The following is a 24,493-nucleotide window of genomic DNA, read 5'->3' on the forward strand; positions in this document are numbered from 1 at the left end:
ACACTCCCAAGATATCTATGATACTTTGTTGTCTCTTTTTAGTGGTGGATAGTCACATGTAGTACCAAATGAGGTAATTTAGCCTACATAGGTTTCTCGTGATTTCATAGATCAGCCTATTTGTGATATATATGTGAATGATGCATTTCTTGATGAGAGAGTAGAGATTGAGTAGTCCACCACTATGCCAAAAGGGCCTGTGTAAACATTGTGTGACATTAAATTGGGTACAACTTTGTCTAGCCACACTCGTTCCGACTCCCCTAGTGCCTCTTATGCATTAGATTGTCAATGCATTTGTTGTTTCCAGTCTATGTGATGAGGATGAGCTTGTTTCTTTTGAAGAGTCATAAAATCCAGAGAATTAGTTGGATAATATGCAATTAGAATATGATGCTATTGTCAAAAACAAAACTTGGTTATTATGTGACTTGCCTTTTGGTAAAAAGGCTATTGGTACTCAGTGGGTTTACAAGTTGAGGTATAAGCTAGATGATAGTATTGATCGTTATAAGGCTTAAACTTGTGGGCAAAGGGATATGTTTATGACATAGCATTGACTTTGATGAGACCTTTGCGCCCACTTGCTGTAAGACAACAATTCATAGCATTTGTGTGTTAGCTTTACAATGGTTGGAATCTATATCAGCTGGGCATTAAAACTGCATATTGAATGGTAATTTACATGAGAAAGCATGTGTTTTTTAGTCTCATGGTTTTGTTCAAAAGGGCTAGGAAAAAAAATGTGCAGATTAGAAGAGGCATTGTATAGTTTGAAGCTAACACCTTGGGCTTGGTATGAGAGGATACATGCATACTTGACTGCACGTGGTTTTTAGAATAGTCAAATTGAGAGCACCTTATATGTCAGACATGAGGATGATGTGCCTCTAATCATCGTGGTATATGTCAATGACATGTTGCTCATTGATTCTTATTATCCAAGGACCACCTGGGTGAGTTGTTGAATCACTGAGGGGAATTCTACTGCAAAGGAAGGGGGAAGCTGGGGATATGCTTGAGTATCAGTTGAGCAAGAAGGGGAGGGTAGTGGCGAGGAGTTGAGGGGAGTGAGGCGTAGGGGCTAGAGCAATCGGGGGGTTAGGGGGAGGGGGGGGAGAGGGGAGAGGGGAAGGGGGAGGCGATAGATGCAAGCAAAGGTAGGAGGCAAGTTGGGGACGTAGGGGGTCGAAGGAGGCATGCACAAAGATACGGTAGGTGTACGATAGTCTGGTAGGTAGTCCATTTTGGGGTGAGTGCAGGGCAGAGGCAAGGTGGAGAGGTAGAAATTATAGGTGGGAGAATCAACATACAAAGGGGAGGGAGGGTTTTAGATCGAGAACATTGCACAACGTGCAGAGGGCAGCGGTTGTAGGGGGTAGTTGGGGAGGGAGCATGTAGTGGGGACAGTAGGTGCAGAATGACACTAGGGAGCATGCAAGGAGTAGGTAGGGGAGAGGCAGTGGTGGCAGAGCATAGTGAATGGGTGGTAGTGTCAGCTCATCGGGGAGGGGGGATATATGCTTGATCAACAAGATTGTGATTGTGATTCTAAGTTCACTTACGGGTTTTGCAAGGATTTATTCTATGACATTGGTGCAAAGTTAGTATTCTCTACCACTTTTCACCCACAAACTGATGGGTAAACGAAGAATTCCAATTGAATCATGATTACCATGCCCATTGCTACTTGAAGATCATGAGACTACATGGGAGGAGTATCTACCATTGGTTGAGTAGTGATCAATGATAAAGTCCATGCATCTACCAAGCAGAACAGATTTGAGAGTGTATGGATGGCTGGTTACCTTCAATGGTGCTTTGGAGACATCTATTCGAAACTATGTGGTGAAACAAATGATTGTGGATACGGATTAGGTATTGAAGTAGGTTTGGGAGAATATCCAACAGGCATAACAATAGCAAAAGAAGGAAGCTGATAAACATTAGTATGGTTGATCTTTTAGGAAGGTCAATGGTGCTACCTCAAGATCTAGAAGTAGCATTTGAAGTAGTCGGGGAGTTCTCACCTAAGCTGGCACCTCGGAAGCAGGAGCCTTTCCACATTATTGATTAATAAGCTCAGTGATGTGACTTATTAATTGAAGCTATCCTCAGGTTGGAAGATGCATCCAATGTTTAATGTGTGTAATCTTGTAGAGTATCATGGACCTATTCCTACCACAACCATAGATCAAGAGGAGCTAGAGTTAGTGGATGTTGATGGGCTTCAAGAGTTGGTGGTGCTAGAACAAGTTTTACACACCTTTGTATTTTTTAATCTTTCAAGTATATTCAGATTTTCCTCTTTGTTATACTTTGACAGGCTTCTCTAGCTGCCTCACACTAGTAGGGACTCCTAGAACAGCTGCCTAGCAAAGCATAAAGGACAATGTCACTAGGACTTCCTTCTAAAAATAGGTCTTTCAATGCCTGACACTGTCTTTACAGGAGGTAGACAACTACTCGAATCTCTCCCACATATACCTAACCTAACTCTACGACTTCATGCCTCAACAAATGAAAAGAAAATAACCCCCACATACATATATAACACTATCAGCTTAAGGGGAAAACTCAAAAAGGCGGCGACACCACTTGGAATGGCCAAAAGAATCTCTCGTGCAGTAGAGGCTCCCTTCAAGCACTTAGTCAAACCTATGTGATGTAATCACTAAAATAGAAAACCATTAAATGCACCCGCACCAAATAGACATGCACAAGCATAGTCACTAGAAATGCTTCATCTTGTTTCATGTTTCAAGGTTTTGTTTCGCATTTTATTTTGTTAGCCATCTGGAGGTTTCGAGGCTTCAAAAAATACTATTACTTTTAATTAAAATTAATATAAAATATATTAGTAACAATAGAGGAAGAAAAATAGATTCATATATAGTAATATTAGAGGAAGAAAACAAATCCATAAAATGAAAATATTCATTTCACCTAGAAACTAGAGTAAAAATCTAAAGCCTAAAACAAAAACATCCATTACATTGACTCGTTTAGAAATTGGCATTCACGACTCAAGATCACAATGCATAGACTACAATATACATGTAATACATAATGTAGAGTAAAAGTAAAAACTTGTGGGAGGCATTTTACACTTGAGGAGGTGGAGGCCCAAGGTAGAGGAGGAGGTGGAGGAGTTTGTGGAAGAGGACAAGGAGGTGGAGGTGGAGGTGGAGGAGAAGGAAGAAGTGGAGTAGAAAAGGATGGAGGAGGAGACACACAAGGAGGAGGTGATGAGGCATGCAAGGAGGAGGGCATGGAAAGAACGTGAGTTTTTAAAGAAAAACAACCTATGTGTTTTTCAGTAAAAGAAATTGTTTAAAAAACTTTTTCATTTCACAACTCTGAAACATAGAAAGAGATGGAGGTGATGGAGGATGCGAGGAGAATGTGGAAAAAGCATCAGCTGTATAAGAAAAACAACTTTCATGTTTTTTTCTAGAATAAAAGAAACCTTGTTTAAAAGAAGGTTTGTTTTGCAAAGACTTCGTTTCATAGATTTTTTTTTTTGTTTTGCCATAAGACGAAATGTTTCCCATGTTTCAAGGTTTGACATTTTACAAGGGTGAAGCATGTTTTTGGTTACTATGTGCATAGGGTAGTATGGTTAGGTGGGTCTTAGCGTGTTGATGACTCCTTGCCTTTTCTTCGGATCTGCTAGGAGTTTATGGGATTGGGGACAGCCATAGTTCTAGGGAAGAATATAATTGTTAAAATATGTTTAAGAAGATGCATCATTTGTAGATATGTCTTTCTTGAAACACAATAGTATGAGAGTCCACAGATATCTAATGATGTTGGATACAAAATCTAGTGAGCACAAAATGCAAACTTTGATAACCGGATGTTGACAATCTTAGGTGGAGTATGTCGAGTTTGGTGATTGGATGATGACATCAACACTTTGAGATGGTGTAGAAGCATGCATCATTTGAAGAGATGTCTTTCCTAAAACATAGTAGTAGCAACAATCCATAGATGTCTAATGATGGTGGATATGAAATCCAGTGAGCACAAAATGTAGAGTTTGCTAATTGGATGATGAAATCAACACTTTGAGATGGTGTAGTAGAAGTTGGGCAAACAATACGGTGACTTGCCTGTGTTGAAAACATAGTTGTGGCAGTAGATGATGACATCAACACTCCAAGATGGAATAATAGGTGGGCAAACAACATGGAAACCTACCTATGCTGAAAACATAGTTGTGACAGTAGATGAGGATATCAAAATAACAAAATACCAGGGTTGGAATGAAGTTGATAGCCTATAAATGATGTTGAGCAGCCAGGTGGCCCAAATGAGGTCAAAATGTAGCATTGAGAGTGTGCAAAGTTAGGTCACTTGTTTGGATAGATGTCATGGGTAGTAAGGTAGTCACCAATAGATGATGATCATGGTGGTCATAAAGTGACTTAGTGTGAATGCACTAAGGGCACTTCGGGGTTAGGGTAGTTGAGTCCTATTTGTAGGACTCAAGGCCTTGTTGTGTTGATCATTGTGTTATCACCCCTCTTGGACTCTTCGCCTATTGGCTGATGCGTTCGTACATCGGGATGTGGTCGTGACCCGGAGTGTTACTAGCTCCCGAGCTTAGGGGGTGAGCCTATTTGGCTCTATGGCTGGGAGGTGAGTTTGATTTCCAATCTCTTTAAATTCATGGATATAGCTTGTATTGTGTCTCACGTGTAGGTTGGATCCTAGGTGGATGTTTCAATAGCACACCTAGGCACCCCCCACATAGACATGCCTATATGACAAGCAGGTGATGGGATAGGCAGGGGTGGGTGATGTGGTAGGACAGCTGCATGGAAGGTGAAGGTGATAGCAGATCATAGTGTGCGACATCCTGGACAGTAGAATCGAGACTTTGATGATTGTGACAGCAGGTTGTGACATGTTGTGCTTGGCTGGGAATGATGTTTTTCCTAAGTTATGGTGGTTATTGCTCTTGGCTAGGTTCTAGCTTGATTTGTTGGTCTAGTTGGAAGTACCCCTTTCTTGTCATCTAAGATGCAGAGCACTATGCATTATGCCACCTTAGAGAATTTGCAACAATTATGACTGATTCTCATTATTAAAAAAAACTAGCCCTTATATTCACATTCACAATGCCAAGGCATTGGCACAGAACTTGTATTTCCATTTGAGGACCAAATCATGAGGATATTAGCAGCAGAGACACTATGATTGATGGGTTCATTATCATTGCTTTCATAAGAAAATTGAGTAGTAGGTGATTTTTGGGAGTATGTCCCTTCTCAAGACAATGTGGCTGTGTGCTATCTAAGGCTCTAACTCAAAAGCAACCTTGATCATCTGTTTTCATGAGCTGGGTTTGAGCCTTCCGTGAGACACACTACCTTTCGCACCTCAGCATGGCCCCTACTTGAGCTGATGCATCACCAGTTTTACCCGCTCCAACCTTGCTTCCACATTCCATAGCTTGATATGTTGGGGTCTCAGAGTAATCTACAACACTTCTAAGATATTCTTCTAACCTATAGGGACACAAGTCAAAGAGAGCTTTCCTTGTTATCCAAGAGAGATGGCCTCGTTCCTCACTAGGTGGTCCACCCTGTGATCTAATCCACAAGCACACACCAACTTGTTAGCAGATTAGTCAGCTCATGGGTGAGTCTATACATGTCTTTTTGGGCTGGGCACATTATTTCTTTTTTTGGTGCTTGATTTATGAATTTTTTCTCATTAATTAATGACTGAATTGATTATTTTATTGGTTCATCAGTTGGCCAAATTTTCTTGATGTATAGCCTATTTATAGGCTGGTTGCTCTCCTCTAGGCATTCATCACTTGTAGGTCCTATTGGAGAGAGGGAGCCGATGCCAGTGCCCACACAATTGGTGACTCATTGTTGTACACGATTGTTATGCCTTGGTATATGGATTCCATTTGCCGATCATATTCTTGAGTTCTGTCTTTGTAGTGTTCTTTTGTTCTTCTCTTCCCTTGCAACCTCCCTTTTCCTTGTGTCGTGCAATCTATTGCAACAATCTTCTACGCTTCCATCGCTGCACCCACTTTTGACGTGGTATTGGATGTTTCTGTTAGGTCTTGGAGTGCTGTTTTCTATTGTTGCAGGTTTGCCAACTACTACTAAGCTAAATCCATGGTCATGTATGCTCAGAGTCATTGCTGATAGGATGGTCGTGTATGCTATTGCGAGGCATTGTTTGACAGATGTAGAGAATTGCTATGATTCTTCTCTATTTTCAGGAGTTTGTATGATTGACATTGATATTAGTTTCTCTCCGAAGCACCTTGGTGGTGGCTTGCGCATCCACCACTTGGGTATTCATGGCTCTATCATTTGAGTGTCATTGTTGTACTATGATGAGTTCTCATCATTGTATCATTGTATTGCACTAGATCACCCATGATTTGAGAGAGGGTGTTAACATATTAGTTAGCTCATGAGTTCATTCGTGCATGTGTTATCGTGTTGGGCACATTATTTCTTTTTCTAGCACTGGATTTATGAGTTTTTGCTCAATATTTTTATGGCCCAACTAATTATTTTATTGATCCATCAACTGGCCAGATTTTCTTGATTTATGGTCTATTTATAGGATGGTTGCTTTCCTCTAGTCATTCATCACTTGTAGGCGATGTTGGAGAGAGGAAGCGGTGTCAGTGCCCACACAAATAGTGACTCGCTGTTGTGCGCGACTGTTTCATGACTTTGTGTATGGATTCCATTTCCTGGGAATATCCTTGAATTCTCTTTGCGATGTTCTTGTATTCTTCTCTTCCCTTGCAGTTTCTCTTCTCTTTCTTATGTTGTGCAGTCTATTACAACAATCTTCTATGCTTCCATTGCTGCATCCACTTCTAATGCAACTCAACCATGTACATAGATTAGAAAACACACTTTGAATGCACAAAAAAGAGGAGTTTATATTATCTCATCCTTGGTTTGTGAAATGGCTGGAGACTAGGTGTGGAACTAGCTTCAACTTGCTACAAAGCCTATCACACATTGTGGTTAGGGATAAGGAGGGTCCCCTATGAGGGTGAGGTGGTGAGAGTGGTAGTACTCACTTATACACACCTTTTCCTTCATAGATCTCAATGTCCCCATACCTCTTCTTCTCACTTGGTACCATTCGAAACAATTTTAAATTGAAATTTGAGGGATCTTAACACACTATCAGAGAGAGTTCCTACTCTTCTTCTCAGTTGTATCAATCAAGACAACTTAAAACTGAAATTTGGGGGATCATAACACACTATCATGCTGCTTGATGTCTCTGCCTCCAAAGCAGAGGTCCTACCTCTTCTTCTCACTTGGTATCATTCGAAACAACTAACATTGAAATTTGGGGGATCTTAACACACTATCAGGCTGCTTGATGTCTCTGCCTCCACAGCAGATTCTTGCTCCGCCAGTTCTGTTTCTTGTCAGCATCATTTGGGTGCTCATCTCCATTTTGTTCCTAAAATGTCACCAAGAGGGGTCAAGGATGTATTGTGTCCATTTCCATTCTTATCATGCCCATTTTAGTCTTTGGATGCTCTATTTTTGGTATACTGGCACACTTAGAGTTGTGTCCATTTTTAATGTAATTACATGACACCATTGAACACTCTTTTTATCGCTGCATCTTTAATGATGGTTTCCTTTCACTTGTTTGTCACCTTCTTCATCATATTATTTTGAGATTTCTTCCAAGGCCAAGTTTATTCAAAAACACTTGATTTACAGGAATGAGCAACGGGGTTTAAAAGAGAAAATTCGGGAATTAGAGCTTGCTTATGAAGACACCATAAAACAAGTGAAACTGGTAAGACAACTGGGTGCTTCATAAATATACTGAACCCCTTGTTTGGATGTACAATACAAAAAATTCTGTTGTTTAGTGCTTGTGTAACAGGACCATGGAAAGGAGCTCACCAAAATGAAACAAGAGTATGATGTGGATGCAAAAGAATTGCAGATCAAAACGGAGAAGAAGGTTTGTGCATTTTTAGAATTCCAGACATTGGCATAAATGACTGTTAAAGGGAGGATCAAGACATCAAAGTGGGATCGATTAGGGCTAGTAGTTCAATTCAAATTTTCTTCTTCTTGTTGAATTGTATTAAGGGAAAATGCAGAACTATACTGTCCAATTGATTTGAGAAAATGATAGAGTAGGTTGAGGTTTGACCAAAAGGAATGGAAAATGTATGATACAAACTATATGCTCTATTTTTGGGTGGGGGAACTATGCTTGCTGCATTTGACTGATGTTTAAGGGGTTTCTGTGTTACATTGCTATCATTAATGGTTACGGTTGATATATTGATGTTTGTTGGAATTTGCATTCATACAAAGGGCACAAAATCTTTAAAGCCTAGGGATTTGTTGGAATGTAACTGCAAGGAATTGTTGAGAGAGGATGAAACGTGGATCATTGGGTCCAGTGATAAAATCTTGAGACAATCAAAATGGGGAAAATGCTACCTTTTCTTGCTTGTGCAAGGTTTACAGTTTTGGTGAAAAGCAGTTTTCCAGTTGGCAGTTGTGTTTAACCTTTTGATTTTGGTTCAGCTTTTCTGGTTGTAGGTTTTGCTACACACATTTTCTTGCATGAGTATTATTTTTCAAAAAAGCAAGACCAAATGCACATCTTTGATGCTGAGCTAAGGTGCTTCTGTCTGGTTTGTGATTCATAAATTCTTAAAATGCGGGAAAAACACTTTTTGGACTCGGTCAAATATCATGCTTGCAAAACAGATTTATCAAATCCAAACTAAATGCTTGAGTGAGTGTTTAGCAGTAGCAAAACCTTGACATAGAATTCCAGCATAGTCCAAATAATCGGTCTCTTTAATTCAATGTAGTGGGCCTTTTTATTTTTAGCACTATAAGTTTAGTTTAGTTCTACGGCTTTCATATCATTTCACAAGCTTGTTCTACACTTGCCATGTTGTTTTCAAAAATACAATCATATTCATAACAAAAGAAATATGATGGAATAGAGATATGAAAACTTTATATATGTATCCAAGGAAGCAAGAACAGATAAATATTTGTACTTTTCCATAGCTATGTTTAATGCAATTGAATATAAAATAATATGGAGTAGACTAAAAAAATAAGGATTTCCATGGTTTTCCAAGTCAATCTTAATATAGCTCTTCATTTTTATTAGTATAATTGCATTGATTAATTGATTAATGAGAATGTTTTAAAGCCTCCTTATCATGATAGTAATGGAACCTTTCAAGTTGAAAAGTAAAAAGTTGATATAGCAAAATCTAATAATTCCCTACCTTGAGAAAAAGCATGCGATATATTGTAAGACCACTACAGCATGTAAATCTAAGTTGAGAATTCATTTCTTAGTGACAGATAAAGTCCATCAGAGATGATTGTGAACTTCGGCGCAAGCAAGAAGTACATGAGGTTGAGGAGAGAAAGAACACCCATATTAATGAACTAATGAAGAAACATGAGAAAGCTTTCACGGAGATAAAATGCTACTACAATGACATTACACAGAATAACCTTGATCTTATCAAGACCCTAAAGGTGCTAGCTTTTGTACAAATATTTGCTTCATTGATCAGGATTTGCACTGCTTCTAAGCACAACTTTTAATTGTAAGTATTAATGAATTATTCTCATAACAACATCCAATAATTACAGGAGGATGTAACAGACATGAAGAAAAAGGAAGTGGCAAATGAAAAGTTGATGTATGATATTGCACAAGAGAACAAAAGATTGACGGAACCATTGACAAGGGCATTGAAGGAGGTTGAGAACTTAAGAAAACAACTAGCCAACTATGAAAAGGTTTTGGTGCCAGCTAACTAGTGGAAGATCTCTTTTTGCAGAAAAAATAGCTATTCTATTTTGAGTTTCAAGGTGGTTAATTATTGATACACTAGTGTTGTTGAAGGATAAATTGTCTTTGCAACAAGCAAGAGCTGCAGTTGTAGAGAATTCAAAGCAGCTGAAAAACTTGGAGTTCGAAAGAGGAGCCCTACATCAAAAATTTGATGAGGTAACTAGCTTACATCTTTGTTTATCTTTTGCAAGGGCTGGATAAAAACTTTTCAAGGTTGTATATAATGTCAGCTTTTTTTTTTTCATAAAGGTCAATTTATTAATTACCAAAACACAATCTCAAAAGTATAGTATGAACAAGTGTACGAAGAGCCATCACGGTCAAAAGTATAGAGGAACTAGATGGACTAGAGGGGGGCTGAAGAAACTGTAGTGTGCCAAGAAAGCAAATCATGTTTAGGGAGAATATCTGCCAACTCAATCATGTCAAGCTGCCAGTGAAGAAGTCCTTTCAAGCAAACTATATAACTCTACATGCTTGATGAAGCATCAAAGATGAATGCATTCCTCATAGTCAATATGAGCCAACAAACCCAGAAGCGTAATAAATGAAAGAGCACATTCATATCGGCTTGGATAGTATCCACAAACTTGGGATATCCAAAGACCCAATCTTTTGGAAGCATTGACAATCCAACCATTTAGGACCAAATGGTCGGTAGTAGTGACCAACTCTTCTATCCCAGTAGTCAAGAAAGGAACCGATGGAGGGGGTTTCTACAGATGCCTAACGAAAGAAACAACCACCATTGGCAATTTGCTGCTTGGAGAGTGTAGAGGCAAGAGGAAGAGCGCCAATTGACATTCACTAAATGACGACCTTCTATTTGAAATGCGTTTTATTAAACTAGCCTATCATCACCACAAATTTCCACCACGCTTGACCTTTTTGGAGACCCCATGTGGTGTTGCCCTTGTGAGCAAGCCAATCCTTAACGTGTATAAGCAAGTGGTATATCTGATTGACTAAAGCATGGTCCACATGTAGTCGATCATTAATCATCTAATCCTACTAGGGGGCCTCTTGGTCCTCACATGAAGAGGTTGAGATGGAGTCCCACAAATGATGATAGCCTCTAGGAACACAAAAGTAGCATCAAATTGATTTGAAAGATATGAGAGCCCCACTTGCAAGTAGAAGAGCATTAGCAATAATGACCAATCCCAAGCACGCCATCCTATTCAACATCAGCCTTTGTTCTTGTTTGCCTTGCCAGGTGAGAAGTTTCGAGATAGCTACCACTTTAGCTCATAGGGAATTTTCTATTTCCCAATCCAAAGGTCAATGGGAAGAAGACTTAGTAAGGATCGATTTTTAGGAGTGGACCAAATGATCCAAAAGCATGGAAGACTTAAGATGAAGAGGCTGTTTAGCATTAAGCACGTGCCATCATGAAGTAGAAATACTAGTGTTCCCATGCTTAATACCCTAAGTCTTAAGAAAGAACCTAGCGATCAAAGACCAGGGCTATCAACCCTCATACAAAGCTTGGAATAGTGATCAACGAAGAGTAATTATATGTGTCTCTTGTTAAAAGATGATGTACCAGCGAGACAGTAGGGTTGGTGGGAAGAAACACGGAGTGAACTCGGCAAACATGGAGAAGAGAAGAGAAGAGAGAAGAGACTCTGATGAATGGAATGATGAAGTTCCGAATCATAGAGTGAATGTGATACAAGGGAACAAGGGTGCCATAGCACAAGGAAGATGATGAAGACAGCCACGAACCACGAACTGCAATGTCCTCCTGAAGGAGTGTGAGGGTAGTGGAAAGTAGTGAATGAATCATCCATGAGGAATGAATGAGAGAGTGGCCTATAAATAGGCACAGTTAGTCTAGGATGGCGCCCCTTTTTGGGGCTGTAAACTCTAAACGCAAAATGCAGAAACGCAAAAACGCAAATTGCAGGTGAAGGGTTTCTCAACTCTCTGAATCCAGAATAGCCCCACCTCCCATTCATTTGGGAGTGCAAACATGGTGCCTAGAGATCTAGGATATATCCATCCATGTAGAATACTTTTTCCAAAGCGCCGGATGGGCCAAGTAATTTCGTGTAGATTAGACGTGGGCCAAGGGAGCAAGGGCAGGCAATATGAAACCATCGATAACATGATTGTTTAAGAAATTTTTAATCTTACGTGCAAAGGCCAAGCTTGTGATTTTCAATATACAAACTTATTCATAATGCTTGAGGATATCCAATACATTAGCACTTTGGGGGAAACCTGTATCCCCAAAGGATAGCCAAGTTGCCTGAAAATGGAGCCTTTAAGCACAACCTTCTCTTGCCAGCCCAAGGCTTGAAGATTTCTGTCAGTGCAACTGATGAGGACCAATTTAGATGCATTGATGCACGTCTTTAGAGGCTAGAGAGAGGCATTTTAGTGGATTCAGCCTGCAAGAGAGAGGGAGGAGATGCTGTTGGTCTGATTTGCAGCCATTGGAGGACCTTTTGAGGCAGCTAGGGGCAGGACAAGACGAATCAACAGTAGGTGACAGCATCTACAAGATGTTGAGACAAGGGAACAACAGTAAATGACTAATTTTCTTCAGTTCTTTGCATCTATAAGTTGTTGAGATAGGGCAGCAGCAGTAAATGACAGATTTTCTTCAATTCTTCGTGAAGAAAGTTTGAATTTTCTCTCTCCTCAACATTCTCTCATCTCCCAACCTTGCTTCGAAGATTACAACATTGAGATCACTAGAGGCTGAGAAATTTCAGATTTCTCTGTTGTAGACCCTAATCTGCAGTAGCAGAAACTAGGGTTTAGCAGTAGCCTCGGAAATCGTGCCAGCAATTGGAAGCTCCAAGACTTGGATTTAACAGGGCTGAAGCTATTTTTAGCCTATTCAAGTGGAGGGACGAGGAAATCATTGAATTTGGGGCATTTTCCATCTCCATCAATGTGGATGAAGGCCAATTGATACCCCGAGTCAAGGGGAAAATCAGATTGAAGACTTTCTGGTCATTTTGGATAGGAAGGGGAGTTGGAATATTGAAAGGGATTGGGAGAATCCCATTGTACATCAACTTATTCTTCAATTAAGTTAAACAAATACCAAAAGGAGCGCCAATTTTGGGGCCAACAGGGTGTCCAATGTCTAAGATTATACGGTAAAGTGTGCATTTCAGTTTTGTGAATTTGTTAGTTGCTGTAAATGGTGCTTAATCAGGTTATTTACCACCCTATCCGAGGAGGAAGGTTGGTTACAGCATTGGCATCGGCTCCCTCTCTCCAACACGACTTGTACTAGAATCTAAAAATGATGAATGATCCAAGGAGGAGGGATCCATAAGAATAGACAGTAAATAATGCCATCAATGCATCAGGTCGGTCAGAAATAAATGTTGGTTGGTCAACCATAAATGCCATAAATCACATGAACGGTCATAATAAAAATGTGCCTAAAATATCTATAATATCTAGCCCACTAAACCACATGAGGAGACTCACTCAAGCTAACTATATTGCTAATAGTAGAAGGTCTAATGATGAATCCATCCTTGCTGAGGTTCATGAAAAGATCTTTATAGTACTACATCTTCATGGTAGGAGGGTCGGGTGCCACATAGGACTTGCATGCGTGTCATTGACATAGGTCTTGCTTGTTTCTCTCTATTCATGGGAACTAGACAAAAGGTGAGTCAAGATCATACTAGAAGGGGGGGAGGCTCATTATGTTGATACCATACTTGGCAAGTAGTTGCTCCACCTGGAAGTACCATGAGCTCTCACACCCCTCAGGTGCCATTTGTTGAGAAGCCACTAGTGCTCTCCATGGTGACTTGCCAAGTGTCATGCTCTGCACCCTCTATATAAAAGTGATGATATGAAAGAGAGCCTCTGTTACCATGCGTGTGTAAAGAAATGCTCATCTACAAAATACAGACACAATGGTCTGACAAACACACAGAGACTGATCAAGAAACTTAGTTGGGGTTAGGGTTAACACAGGGACAATGAACATAGAAGATAATGAAAAAGCAATGAATAAGTACAATGCTGAATGCAACAAATACACTACACAAGGTGAAAACTAACCCTAGAACTCTAGTGTCTCAAGAGCCAAGGCAAAGAGTATGAGCCGAAGAGTGTGTCCTACTCTGACAGATCTCGAAAAGCACCAGGCAGCCTCCCGAGTGTCTAGCAGCAGCAAACGAAACAATAGGATGTCGCATCAGTGTGACAGATGGGCAGTTAGGTGCTGGAAATCTGCAAATGAAATGTGGCAGTTGTACGGATATTGTGGACTGTAAAATATAGATTTTGCTGATGTGGCAGGCAAGGCGAATGCAGGAAACAGGTAAATGCAGCAATAGGACTGATGTGGACAGCAGGGCAGTAGGTTGACACACTGTGTGGCAGCTCCAGGAGTTATGGAAGGAGTTTTAGCCTAGGACAGTAGTTGCCAGCTAGTAGAAGGCTCTGGTATAACACCAGAAGGTTGGAAGACAGGCACTAGATTGTAGATAGCAATGGGTAGCAGCTCCAACTGAGAAATCCTCTTTGAATAGGATCTGGACAGCAGAGAGAAGGCACATGCAAGCTGCAAAAACGAGATTAAGGATAAGTGGTAAGTAGCTTGTCTATTTATAGATGGGTGGGTCCTCCCAAATTAGGGTTTGGCTTATGGGACAGAGACACTCTCTAGGATCATGTATCTTTTGATGAAAGTATCGGTAAATTAATAATTAAGCTTGTTTTGGGGCTGTTTTAAATGGCTAATCGGCATGTGATGCATTTTTATCTCAAGAACCCCTCTCAAACCCAAAACTGAAACCAAAAGGGGGCTATAGTAGCCCAAGCCCCTAGATTTCTCTTTTTTCCCAAGGTGTCCCACCCCAAAGTAGCCAAGGCATCGGACGAAGGGTGCACTTCAGTTTCCTAGTGGCTTATCAAGACTACAAAGGCAATGGTTACCTTACCAAGGGAGCCCAAGTAATCACCCTAGACAAGCCAAGGCACCAGACAAAGGGTGCTTGTTTTCTGCCTAGTGGCCTACTAGGACTTGCAAAGGTGGATGTAACCACAATGGACTTTGATTTATTTATTTATTTAGGAAGGTCTTTTAGCCTTTAATTTGATGACAATAAGTGTAGGTTTTCAATCAATGTGCAAACCCAACACATCACAAAATGGAGAAGCTATCCGAGCCACCATTGGGTATTATTGCAGGTTTCAGGTATTTTCAACTTGTTGCCAACACCGTGTTTGCGAAGGACATCGCAGTCCAAGCTATCTATTGCAATCTTCACTCATCTGGCACCTATTTTCAGTCCTCCATCATCAATTTGCTGTTGTTTTCAGCCAAGCGACCGTTGATGTGCATCATCCAGCTGTCATACAGCCACCATGTCAGCATACTGCTGTGTTTGTAGGCTCCAGCTATTGCTCTGTAGATTTTCTTCTTCAATTTTTGCCATCATCTCCTCAGTTTGTTGTTGCTGTTTTCTCTCTCCTGCAACTTGCGTTTGCTGTTTTCTCTCTCCTCACGTGCATTTTTAGTATTTCTCCTCTTATACTGCCGTATGCATTAGATCCTGCCTTTCTTGGCCGTGTTTGCTATGTTCGACACCTAGAGGCTACCTTGTTGTGATTTGGGATCTGTTCAGAGTATGACAGACTCTCCAGCTCATTACCCAGCCTTGATCCTTGAGATATAGGAGTTCGAGGTACAGTATTCATTCACGCATTGTATATTCAATAGTCATATCATTTCATTTATTCTCTATGTTCATTGTCTCTAAGTTATCCTAAACCTAACTGTGTTATTCTATCAGTCTATGCTTTGTCGTGCGGTGTTATTTGTGTTTTTGTATTAGGGTATTTTCTTCACATCTTTGATCTGTTATCATGAAGTAACTACCATGTGCATCACATGTGCTAAACAACCTTGCACATTTGATTACTAACTTAATCAAATGTTATGGTATACACCCCTGCAAAGCAGCCATGTCTAAGATGCCTTGTAGAGTAGCTATTATGGGTGATTGATGCATCTAGTGGACCATAGTGTTTGTAAAAGCATTAAAGTATGGCATGTGGATTCATGCATGCTATTCTCTTTGATACTTAAAGAAAAAGCAAGGGATGTGATGATTTTGCCATATCAAATATCTTTGCTTATGGGCCATTGCTACGCTTTTTGGAATACACTTCAAAATATTGCTTCCATTTGTGTTATTGAAAAATTATTGTTTGTGCAAGTAATGGCTTTTGGTTAGATGGTCACAAAATTAAGCAATGACTTTGTGATATCAATCGTTATTCTGTAATTGGTTATAGCTTGCTAAAGCTTTTCTATTTATAATGTTATAGATTTCAATCATGGACTTACATTGAGGGCTTTGGCATACGTTGGTTGGCTATTTTTATACACCCAATTGGTTCATTGCAAATATGAGCTTTGAGGATGATTCACAACTAATATGGGAGCACCTTTAGATTATAGCCTTGATTGCCCTACACTTTCTCTCAGTCGATCAAATCTGAACGAGGTGATCAGAATTGATATCTTGAGGATTGAGATAGCAAGGACATGGATCCATCCACCACTCCCTCTAGGATCAAGGATGGATTTCTACAGGAGTCATTTATTGTGTCTCTCTGATGATGGTTTCACTATTCGGCCAGCATACATAGACACCCATCTCTCCCATAGCATACGGGTTGCTCTCGGACAGATTCGCACCTCCTCACATAGGCTTCAAATGGAGACAAGTAAGACTGGTTGCTAAAGGATATGCATAGAAGGAAGGAATTGACTTCCAAGAGGTCTTCTCACCTGTTGTGAAGATGACCACTCTACGTGTGCTTTTTGCTCTCACTGTTGTATTGGATTTAGAACTGTACCAAATGGATGTAAAAACAGCTTTCTTCCATGGTGACATTGATGAGGAAATCTACATAAACAGCCCAAGGGTTTTGTAGTTCGTGGTAAAGAGCAGATGTTGTGTAAACTAAAACGCAGCTTGTATGGGTTGAAGCAAGCACCACGGCAGTGGTACAAAAAGTTTGACACTTTTATGCTATCTTATGAGTTTACACACAGCCATGCATATCATTGTTTGTACATGAAAAAGGATACAGATGGCAAACCTATCATATTTGTTTTGTATATGGATGATATGTTGCTAGCTGGGAAAAGAAAGACTAGCTTGGGTGCTCTAAAAAATTAGATGCAATTAGCCTTCTCCATGCAAGATTTGGGGAATGCAGAGCATATTTTGGACATGAGGATTTGCAGAGATAGAATGCAGAAATTGTTGTTTTTATCTCAAGAAAGTACATTGAAAAGGTACTGGACAGATTTAATGTGGTTGAAGCTAAGCCTTTTGGGATACACTTACCTCGTTATCTTAAGCTTAGTAAAGCCAACAGCCCAAAAGATGACGTGGAAGCAAATGGTATGAAGGGAGTCCCTTATGCATCAGCTTGTGGCTCTCTTATGTATGTTGTGGTTGCTACTCGTCCAGACATTGCTCATGCAGTGGGAGTTGTTAGCAAGTTTATGTCAAATCCTGGCAAAACACATTAGGAGGCTGTCAAGTGTATTCTTCAATACCTAAAAGGTACACAAAGAAAATGTATTTGCTATGGGCAGGGTGCACTTAATTTGTAGGTTTATTGTGATGCAGACATGGCAGGTGGCTTGGACACTCGTAGGTCCACCAGTGGGTATGTCTTTACAATTGCTGGTGGGGCTGTTTCTTGGTGTTCAAGATTGCAAAACATTGTCACACTGAGTACTACTAAAGCTGAATACATATCAGCTACTGAAGCTTCTAAGGAAGCTATATGGTTGAGCAGACTTGCAGAGGATCTTGGCATGTCTATGGATACTGCAGTTTTGGGATGTGATAGCCAGAGTGCTATGTATTTGGCTAAGAATGCCATGTACCATTCACGCACAAAGCATATAGATGTGCGATATCACTTCATCAGACAGATTCTAGAAGATGATGTAATCACATTGACCAATATCAAAACACAAGACAACCCTACGGATGTTCTCACTAAAAGTCCTAAGCAAAGCTCAGCATGAGCATTGCATACGACTAGTGGGAGTTGGTTAGAGGTTCACTTCAGACCTTTAAGTGGGAGGTTGTTGGAATAAAGGCCCGTTTTAAGTGGGAGGTTGTTGGGATAAAGGCCTGTTTGACCTTCGTGTATACTACACACACATTATTTAGTTGTACATGTGAATGCACCCTTACGTGCCCTAAGTATAAATACATTTTATTCTTTCTGTACCAACATATTGTTGGTACACTCAAATCTAATCTTACTTTCACTCTCCCTCTCTCACTCTCCTCGAACTGCTGCACATCCCCAACTGAGCTCCAACAACTTGGTGTGTTTCGACCTTAACAAATACAAGATATGCTATACTAAGTTTGATAACTAAATGGGATGGATTTTTTAAAAGTTATGGATGTCTTTGGTGTCAAAAAATTTTGTGGTTTGTAGTTGCAAAGCATTAACATACTAATGATACTAAGAAAACAATCAAGGCTTTCTTTAGTCAACATTGAGACAAGAGATGGATGCTTTATAAGAAATTCACATTACTTAAATGAAGCTATTGGATTTGTTGCACCCTTTTGTCCTAGTACACAATAAGCTTTGAGTTACTATGATTGGTATGGTAGACACTAGCTGAATTTGTTTGTTTAGGGACTCTAGTACAAGTTTGGAGACTACTATTCCTCTCTTCTTTGCTACCGTAATTGTAGTTTTCAGCTATGGAAGAGGAGTTGATAACGTGTATAGAGTTTGGATAGTACTCAATCTTTCTTTCTCCACATGGAGAGTCCATTGGGCGACTCTATACTTCCATTTACAGAAAAGTATGTTGCTCTTTTTTACCTAATTCTTATTAAAACATGTTATAACACTACCAAAGGTTGAGATACTCTCTTTTCCTCTATGATCTCAATCCTTATACTTTTTTGGATGACTTTATCATGAAGAAAGTGACCTTATCACAATTTTATCGCAAGAAATCCTATTTGTGAGAGGAAAAATGTGAAATTACACGAGATTGTCTAGGACAATTGTCAAAGCAAATGCTCTATGAAATTGGGTTCAAATGCTAACTATCATTTTACCACACAACCATCTTGCATTGAAACAACCCCTACATTGTTACCACCATGTATCACAATATACTACAAAAGACTTCCTTAGATGTGGCAATATAAGCATTGTATATCTGAAGTCATCTTTTCCTTCGGATTTTCAAATGCTGAAATTTCTATTGTTGTCCATCTAAAGGAAATACCCCTCTTTTGCAAAGCATGCAATGGAGTAGCAAAGTGTCAAACATACTTTTTGCAATAGGAACATAGGCCTTAAAAATTGCGAACCTCTTGCACATTTTTCAAGTGTGGTTATGAGCAAATGGCGTCAACCTTTACAAGGTACACGCACACCTCTATTAGCCAATACAATGTGCCCCAAAAAGTGAATCTCATGGCAAAAGAACTCACTCTTCATGTCATTAATAACTAAACTATGCTTACAGAATTCAATGAATACAATCTTTAAATGCTTTCTATGCTCTGTCTCATTCTTTGAAAAGACAACCATGTCATCAAAGAATGTATCCATAAAAGATCTATGTAGTCTAAATATCCTATTCATCATCGATTAAATGTGACGAGAGCAAAAAAGTATGCATTTGCTATATTTGCATTATAACCAACACCATATGAAGCATTTTTATGATCAAGATTCATTCCTTCAGTCCCATACATACCAGAGGATGTAGATATGTTTCTATACATGCCATTTTGTGCCTTACCCATACATGGAGTTTTGCCTTCCACTAGCCATACCTTGATACAGTGGGCTTTGAATTTCATGCATCAATTATGGAATACTGCAAGGAGTTGTGCCATGGGTTCCCATATGGAATCCAAGCTGCCCCAGATTTGCATGCATGCCTTGCAATGCAAAGTTCATTGGATCACCACATCTAGGATTGACCTTGCAGTAAAACAACTTAAGGGAAATGCTATTGTGCATGTTAGCACACCCCTATTTTACTATTAGTTTCTTACCCTAGACAACCAATGAAACACTCACTTTTTTTTTTACACATGATGTTGAACTTTAAAATATGAGTGATAGAGGGGAGGACATCCTTTTTTCCACCTTAGATTTATGAGAATTTTAAGTTGCATCCCCTTCAAGGTTGAGTAGAGATTCAATGTCCATATTGCCATCTTGTTTATTGTGGACATCCCCAAATCTCAACGTATTAAATAATATATGAATGTAGAAAGGCGCACTTTTGCTTGGCCTAATGCTCCCTTTTGATGGTGTCTTTCTATGGAAAGACGGATTTTTTACCACTTTGTGGAGTGATGGCTTTGGATGTTACTATGAAATGAAGTATTGCTTGTGTTTCTTATTAACTTTAGGCATATCTTGGGGTTGCAGTGGATTTTCTTTGAGGACTCCTTGCTATCCAAAAGCTTTAAGAGAAGACATCTTTTTTTTGCCCTTGTTGTTCTTTATTGGAGCATTCAAGAATCTCATAAAGTGAGGATCCTCGGTCAACTAAGCAAAGATATTAGTTGTTGTCCTCAAAGAGTCCTAAACTGGTCATCATATTCCTTATTCTCTTGTTGATCATCAACATTTTTTGGCCTTGAGGGATCTACTTCTTGCCCTAAAGCAACATTTTCTCCTTGCTACCCATGTTGTATACCCGTTCCAAGATTAGGCATTGCATTTCCCCTAGTACTTTGTGTACCTTTAAATGGTGAAACATCATCATGACTTGAACTTCTAAATAAAGACTTGCTTGCTATAGTGCACTCAACCAATCACAATTTCAGCAATATGCAACTTCACTGACTTGCAAACAAGTGCCCTAGACCCACCTACTCAAGGTTGATGATATATTGGCAATGGAACCATGAAACCATCCTTCCTAGCAAGGGTGGTTTGATTTAAGTACAACTATAATAGGCATAAAATATGCATAATTTACCACTTAGTCTTTGACAACAATTGCTGACACCCCCCAACATTTGGTGTCTCTTGCAGTATTTATTTATCTCGTGTTGCTCTAAGATTGAAGTACACTAAGATGCAAGATGATCTCCTTCAATCTTCAATACAATTGTTGTCACTAAATGACCAGCACTACTTGGGTACAATCTTTCCCTTAGTTATATGTATTGTTTGGGTCTTCAATCTCTTGTTTACAGGCCACAATAATTGCTAATTGGGCTATATCTTGATTCAATTGCAAATCTCTTTCCCTTGCTGTAATACAAGTGTTGGATCTTCAGTAATTAGTCACGGATCCCAAGGTGATTGTGTAAACCCTAATGTTTGGTGTAAATTAGGATCTCATGAGCAATTTTTGCAATTGCTCTTCAGCCCAAGATGGAAATTGTTGAGAATGGCTAAGGGATTGTTAGAGGATGAGAAAGAAAGATGTAGAGAATTCCAATTTGTCACCAAAATGTGCGTAAATCTGTTGTTGCCCTGATTTTGGACGGCTTAGAAGTTGTCACTTGCAAGTATAGGAGCCTCTAATGTTGTTGTTAGTTCTTGTGAGGAGTCACTAGGACTTGATCAGCCTCTGGGATCAATCACCTTCTATGGAACCCTCCAAGTCTTGATCAACCTCCAGGATCAATCACCTTCTAGGGGAACCCTCCTAGGTAGGTTGCAAATGCTTCTTGACTCCTTGTGCCTACTTAGACAACCTCTGTTCCCTCTTTCTAAACCTCCCCAAGTCTAACTAGTTGGAATTATGTGCTTCTCCCGTCCGCAACCTCAAACCCGTCCGCGGTGTATCAAAAACAAGTGTCCCCCCCCCCCCCCGCCATTGATTCCCCCCCACCCTGTACACTGTGACTGCCCATTCTTTATTCATATATAATATGATAGTGCAATAAGGCTGCCAGTTTTGTTGGCCAACACCTACATTGTGTGTGCTCTTCTCTCCCGCATCTTCTTCTTGTCCTTCTCCATTGCCATTGCATACCCTTCAGTCTGGAAACTGAATTCAATGACATAGAAAAGGAGGAAGTACAAGAAATGTTGGCAAGAGAGTCCTCCAGAGACTGAAGCCCCTTTTGATTCTGTTCTGATTGAGTACAAACTAACTGGGTGGAGCTAACTCCGTGATGGAATGACACAATCAAGAGGCAAGCACTAGAACGAGTCCAGAGGTATGTGAGGAGAGAAGGCAAAAATCAAAGCTGAGAATGAGCTAGCAGTAGAAGCCTCCTTTGATGCCCTAGTGGCACTTTTTACAGAAGTCTCCATGTTGCTCCCTCTATCTGCAGCAACTCCCCCCCCTCAGGTAGCACCCCGACGTGATTGGTAGTTCTCTCGGAAGGGAGGCGCAATGGAAACCTCTGGTCAGACGCCGGCGCACTCAGCGAGTGCCCCCCAGTCAAACACCTTACGCGTAGTCCTCTCTCAAGAGCAGCTCTTAGCCATCCGAGCTAAGGAGCTGGAGCTAATGGAAACAACGATTTATGGTTAGGTAGTAGGACATTCCCCAGCCAGGGCCCACAACTTCGGGACTAGCTTCACTCCACGCTGCACATCGGCACAATGCAGATCATGCAGGTGGTCCTATTGGGCCAAGGGATCTTCATAGTCCACAACTCGGCAGACACAGCTAGCGACTTACTCGCCAGTTCACCATATGCGTCCACGAAGGGGGTCATATTCATGGTCCCTTGGTACAGTGGCTTTACTGCGGAAGCATTTGCACTTCACAACAGGTTTCTTCGGCATGCGGTCACCCTTTTTTTCCCCGGCCTAGCGATTGAGTATCGCCAGTTGGTGGAAGACTTTGGACGGCTCTTCGGCACTGTCCTTCCCACGTCTTTCGTGGATGCAGTGACAACAGCAGGAGTCCCAAAGGTACAGGTGGCAGTGAAAGAGGTCAAGAATATCCCACAGTTCCCAGAGATTGAGGCAGGTAGGCACTCCTTTAGGCAGCAGGTCATTGTGACTAGGCAACCAGGGCAGTGCTTGCGCTGCCACGACTTTGGGCATTAGGCAACAGTTTGTACGCATTTTGAAGCCAAGGCGGCTTCGCCGATAGGCCCACAGGTGGACGCTGATGGCTTCACACGGGTCTAAAGACGACAGAGAGGGAGACGACAGGGAGGGGCGCAGCCAGCTCCTCAAACGCAGCCTCGTCAGCAAGGTGCAGGCGGGTGAGCGACGCCCCTTTGGCAGAGCACTCCACAGCCCCCCCTGTCCATCCCACTCGGCAGGACCGCAGCCCCCCATGTCCTCCACCCGTGCCAGAGACTGCCTCGCCTGAGTTTCCACAGCCCCCTCACCCACCTTCCCCCACATCCCATGTCCCCCCCTCCCACTGACCTTGGTCCACAGCCCCCCCTTTCCAGCCCTCCCCCCCCCCCCCCCCACACCTGCCATGCATCTCCGTCCATCCCACCATCCCTCGATTCTCTTCCTCCCCACCACCTCCCCTACCGAGCACCCCCCCTGATCCGCACCCGGTTCAAGTGATCCCCCCCAGACCCACCCCTCCTCCTCCCACAAGAGGTGATGAGCCACACACACCTACCTCCTCTGCGCACAAGCAGTCTTCCCCCTCCCACACAGCCACCAGCTCATCCGCCCCTGCCACCCGCCACACCTTCCCGAGACAGACAACTGTTGCCACAGGATTTCTTCCACAGTGGCCCATGGTCCTACTTGAGAGTTGCGGAGCGCAAAGAGTTTCCACTACCTCTAGAGGTGGGGATCTTCATGGTTCGTAAGTCAAGGAGGGACAAGGTCCATCTACTAGCACCACCGGATGGACCAAACTACGTCTTTTTTCTTCAGTCCTCTTGCTCATGGGAGTGGACGACTACACAGATTGAGGAGGAGTTGAAGAGTCAGGTGGCGGATCACATCTCCCAGTGGATGGGAGATTAAGGATTAGCATTGTTTGCACAACAGTGGCCTGGTTGCATGATGGACATTAACTGGTGGGCTGGTGCCGAGGTCCCACACTTAGAGCATTATCTTTCGAGCCCCTCCACAGTGGAGAGCTCCGAGGTATGTGATCGAGTGGCCCGACACAGGCAGCCCGTTTCTACCAGTGTACAGAGTCGCGACTCTCAGCATAGCTGATAGATGCATTGATAGTACCACGTGGAGCATCTATCACCCATATGGTGCAGGCCGAGGGCCACCATGGGGGACTGGAATTCACCATCCAGACCGGCAGCAAAGTGCACTTGCATGTCTCCCAGTTTCTCCTCCTCATTAGCAGCATCCACACCAAACAAATGCCTGTTCGGTCAGTCACAGGTTTCCCCATGAGCTTACACCTTGCATCCTGGAATGTAAATAGTCTCCACTACAGTGGGACACATGGTTCCAAGAAGTTGATTGTTCGGAAGGAGTTACAGCCTACCCTTGCCGGATGGATCGACATCTTGCTTTTGCAGGAGCACAAGCTCACCCCCACCCAGGCCTAGCGGATTGGGAAGGTACTTCCGGGCAGCTCGCACACTGGGAGCACACCATAGGTGCCCACGGCAGGAGTAAAGGCGTATGCACCTCTATTGGCCCGAGTCTCACCACTTGTGTACGAGACCATGGGACGATA

At 41.5% G+C, this 24,493-nt stretch overlaps 1 protein-coding gene across 4 annotated transcripts in view; it reads left to right on the forward strand.

The window, feature by feature from the left end:
- Positions 1 to 24,493, forward strand: part of LOC148033510 (dynein regulatory complex subunit 4-like) — an 82,043-nt gene that overhangs the window by 54,296 nt on the left and 3,254 nt on the right. For all 4 annotated transcript variants that reach the window (XM_087681455.1, XM_087681454.1, XM_087681453.1 and 1 more), the window contains 5 exons: positions 7,743 to 7,821; positions 7,912 to 7,992; positions 9,375 to 9,554; positions 9,672 to 9,821; positions 9,928 to 10,032. In XM_087681455.1, the coding sequence (XP_087537581.1) occupies positions 7,743 to 7,821; positions 7,912 to 7,992; positions 9,375 to 9,554; positions 9,672 to 9,821; positions 9,928 to 10,032 (595 nt within the window). The remainder of the gene's footprint in view (positions 1 to 7,742; positions 7,822 to 7,911; positions 7,993 to 9,374; positions 9,555 to 9,671; positions 9,822 to 9,927; positions 10,033 to 24,493) is intronic.

The sequence above is a fragment of the Lygodium microphyllum genome, chromosome 7 (assembly GCF_053477565.2).
Source record: "Lygodium microphyllum isolate KBCC chromosome 7, Lygodium_microphyllum_v1.1.10, whole genome shotgun sequence".
NCBI classification, from domain to species: Eukaryota; Viridiplantae; Streptophyta; class Polypodiopsida; order Schizaeales; family Lygodiaceae; genus Lygodium; species Lygodium microphyllum.